This window comes from Telopea speciosissima, unplaced genomic scaffold (assembly GCF_018873765.1).
Source record: "Telopea speciosissima isolate NSW1024214 ecotype Mountain lineage unplaced genomic scaffold, Tspe_v1 Tspe_v1.1194, whole genome shotgun sequence".
In the NCBI taxonomy this organism is placed as follows: Eukaryota; Viridiplantae; Streptophyta; class Magnoliopsida; order Proteales; family Proteaceae; genus Telopea; species Telopea speciosissima.
This window is the reverse complement of record NW_025318530.1, coordinates 1-3,018: the sequence shown is the minus strand read 5'-3', so window position 1 is coordinate 3,018 and position 3,018 is coordinate 1. Positions and strand designations below refer to the sequence as shown.

The following is a 3,018-nucleotide window of genomic DNA, read 5'->3' as shown; positions in this document are numbered from 1 at the left end:
GTTTATGTGAGACTAATGCCAAATCAGAATAATCAGATATGAGTAACAAGAAGAAAGAGGAATAATCAGATCCAAAGGTAGGTATCTACTAGTAGCAATACCATTTGGTTTCTAGCGTAAATGTGGTGAATCTGTTTAGCACTTCAGCATGCTTTCCCATTTCAATTCTGAGCCCCATCTAGGAGGCTTTGTAGCAATTGACATTTCCTTTGGATGACCCTAACCATCTGACTGATTTGGGCGGTGAAAAAAAATTTAAATGCAGTGATTGAGAAATCCATTTATTAGATGGTAAGAGTAATCAGATTGAACTGAGGCCCAGGAAATCTCCTCGGTGGAAGCATTAATAAGATTGTAAGAATCTGTGGACCCTTCTTGCATGTACTTTCTAAGGGGGAATAGTTTACTCCACATAAAAGTTCAATAGAACTCTCATTTTCAGCATAAATATTCCATACTGGCCTGCAATGGTAAATGCATAAACAGGAATAAAATCATACTATAAATCGATGCACGAGTGTTATCTTCTCCTGCCCGATTCGGTGAACCCGGTTAATCGCTTGTGATTCTGCAGCAGGATTTAACAGTGGCTCTACAAGAATGACATGCTGTGCTTCTAAGAGATTAAGGCCATTTGCTCCATGTTGGATTAAGAGCAATAGCACTTGGATGGATTTTGGTTCTGATTGCTGGTCTTGTGTCATACATCTTGCACTGGTTTTCTGGCCTTTGAACTGTGCGATTGCATCATGTGCTTTCCTGCAGATTCAATTTTCCAATATCATAAGCATGACTGCATGGATAATTAATATTTTTCGGTTGATAAAAATTTCCAGCTTACACAAGACAGGGAAAAAACACATGAATAACTAGAATTTCTGAAGAAGAATGAGCCCACATATCTCAGCATAAGGAAGGATCCTAAGTCCTAACCCACAGATAGGAACATTTTTGGATCCTTCAGTCAAATCAACCATAATATAATTCATCTATCAAATGGTTAGGATCATCTGACCAAGCTTTGATGTCAAGGTGTGGGATAGAATGGTGGATGCTACCTCATAGAAGTGCATAGTGTCAGTTGTCACCAGCAGATTGTTTCCACAATCTATAAAGTGGGTACCCTTGATTTCAACGAGTCGCTAGTTTTTTATAGAAATGATTGGTACCTCGGTCCATCAAAACTCCAGAGAAGAAAGCACAAACCAAAGCTCAAGAATTAACTGTAGGCATATCTCACCTGCCACCTTTCATCCGTATGCAACAGACATCGTTAGCAGCCAAAGCATGTGCCAACACATCGAGGACATCGTTCCAACTGGAGAAGACAATTACTTTTGCTTTGGGATCAATAGATTTGATCCACAGTATTCTCCTTGTGACTGCTTCAATCTTCATATGCATAAACAACAATGTTAGAACATTAGGGCTTCAAGGTGGAGATGACTATAACACAATAGCAAATAGGGGAAAAGAACGAGCAGCTACGGATGGACAGAAAAGGCTGGATGAGCTAAATCAGTGAACAGAACAATAATAAAACGTTGAACTGAAAAACAGACCTTTGTTCCATATGAACCTTTAACGTTTATAAGAGCTTCAGGCTTTTCATGACCTTGGAATGTAATTGGGTTACAAGAATTATAGGATTTGATTTGTCTATCATCAGCAAAAGCAATATTTCGAATATCAGTACGTTGCCGACATATAGGGCACATTACCCATAATTCTTGTGTCTCTCCATAATGAATTAATCCCTGCTCTGTCATTGCAACCAAACCTGTAAAGCAATAATTTCCAAAATTCATCTGGATGAAGGTGAGAGGATTGAAAAATCACCAATATTACCGTGTTATCAAGAAAAAATAACACAGAAAAGAAAGAGAAGTACACTTATATCCATCTCATAACAATCTAAATAATGGAGGCAGAACTAAAAAACATACTGCTCAATTCAAACATCATGAGAAAATGCTAAAGAAGTGCGTCAAAACCGCCAAGGTGAGACACAGATACAGGTGTTTGTGCCCATCAGTTAATGGGTGTCCAATATTGAACTTACTATGAAAATGCATAGGCATATATGCGAAAAAAAGGTATCAACATGAAGATTCACATGGGATGTCAAAACGGGCAGAAATTTGAAAGTGTCCTTGTAGCACAGTGTTGGAACGGCTTCCTCTAAAAGGCCGACCTTGTAGGAAAGGGAGGAAACAATATGTATATCACACAGGAGCTCTAACATGGCGGACTATCCAAAGGGGGACACGGGTGGATAAATAATTTCAACACCCTGCCCACTCCCAGAGGGACTCGATACCCTGACCCCTGCCTGCTCTGATACCATGTTGGAACCACTTCCTCTAAAAGGACGACCTTGTAGGAAAGGGAGGAAACAATATGTATATCATACGAGCTCTAACACGGTGGACTATCCAAAGGGGGACACGGCTGGATAAATAATTTCAACACACAGAAATGCGCCCACTAGAAATATCCATTAGCTGATCATAACAACTTCGACTATCTCAATATATGAATAAAGGTATAAGGTAAAAATAACATGAAATACTTTTTTTATTTTAAATTACATCCAACATAAAAAATACTAATTTTAATATAGTAAAACCATGAGGCAGGAGTTTGAAACAAAATGTTATTGCCATAGTTGTCATGACGCTAAGGTGAGCTAAGTGTCAAAGATCTGGTCCCCACCCCAAAGATCCTCCCCAAGGTTGGTTGATGTGGATTTTTTTTTTCTTGGAGGGGGGGGGGGGAGGGGGAGTCTATGAGCCAATGACAGCTTCCCTACCCAAACCCTTGTGCGGGACCCACACTGCAGTGCCCTTAAACCCAGATCTTCATTGCCCATGGGATGGTTCTGATACCGCGGGTTGGGCCACAGCCCAAAAGATGCACCTACTGTGGTTCCCTTCAGCACTTATAAGCCCAAGACCCTCACCAAGGTTGGCCTGCGAGTTTAAAAACTACAGATCTCGACCCAACTTAAGTTATAAA

At 40.1% G+C, this 3,018-nt stretch overlaps 1 protein-coding gene across 1 annotated transcript; it reads right to left on the bottom strand.

The window, feature by feature from the left end:
* Positions 1–464: 464 nt before the first annotated feature.
* Positions 465–2,094, bottom strand: LOC122648454 (E3 ubiquitin-protein ligase SHPRH-like). Its single transcript, XM_043841662.1, has 3 exons — positions 1,563–2,094; positions 1,241–1,392; positions 465–759 (listed from the first exon to the last, which is right to left on the bottom strand). Exons 1-3 carry the CDS (start codon positions 1,806–1,808, stop codon positions 495–497), a joined length of 663 nt encoding a protein of 220 aa, XP_043697597.1. The 5' UTR covers positions 1,809–2,094; the 3' UTR covers positions 465–494.
* Positions 2,095–3,018: the final 924 nt, after the last annotated feature.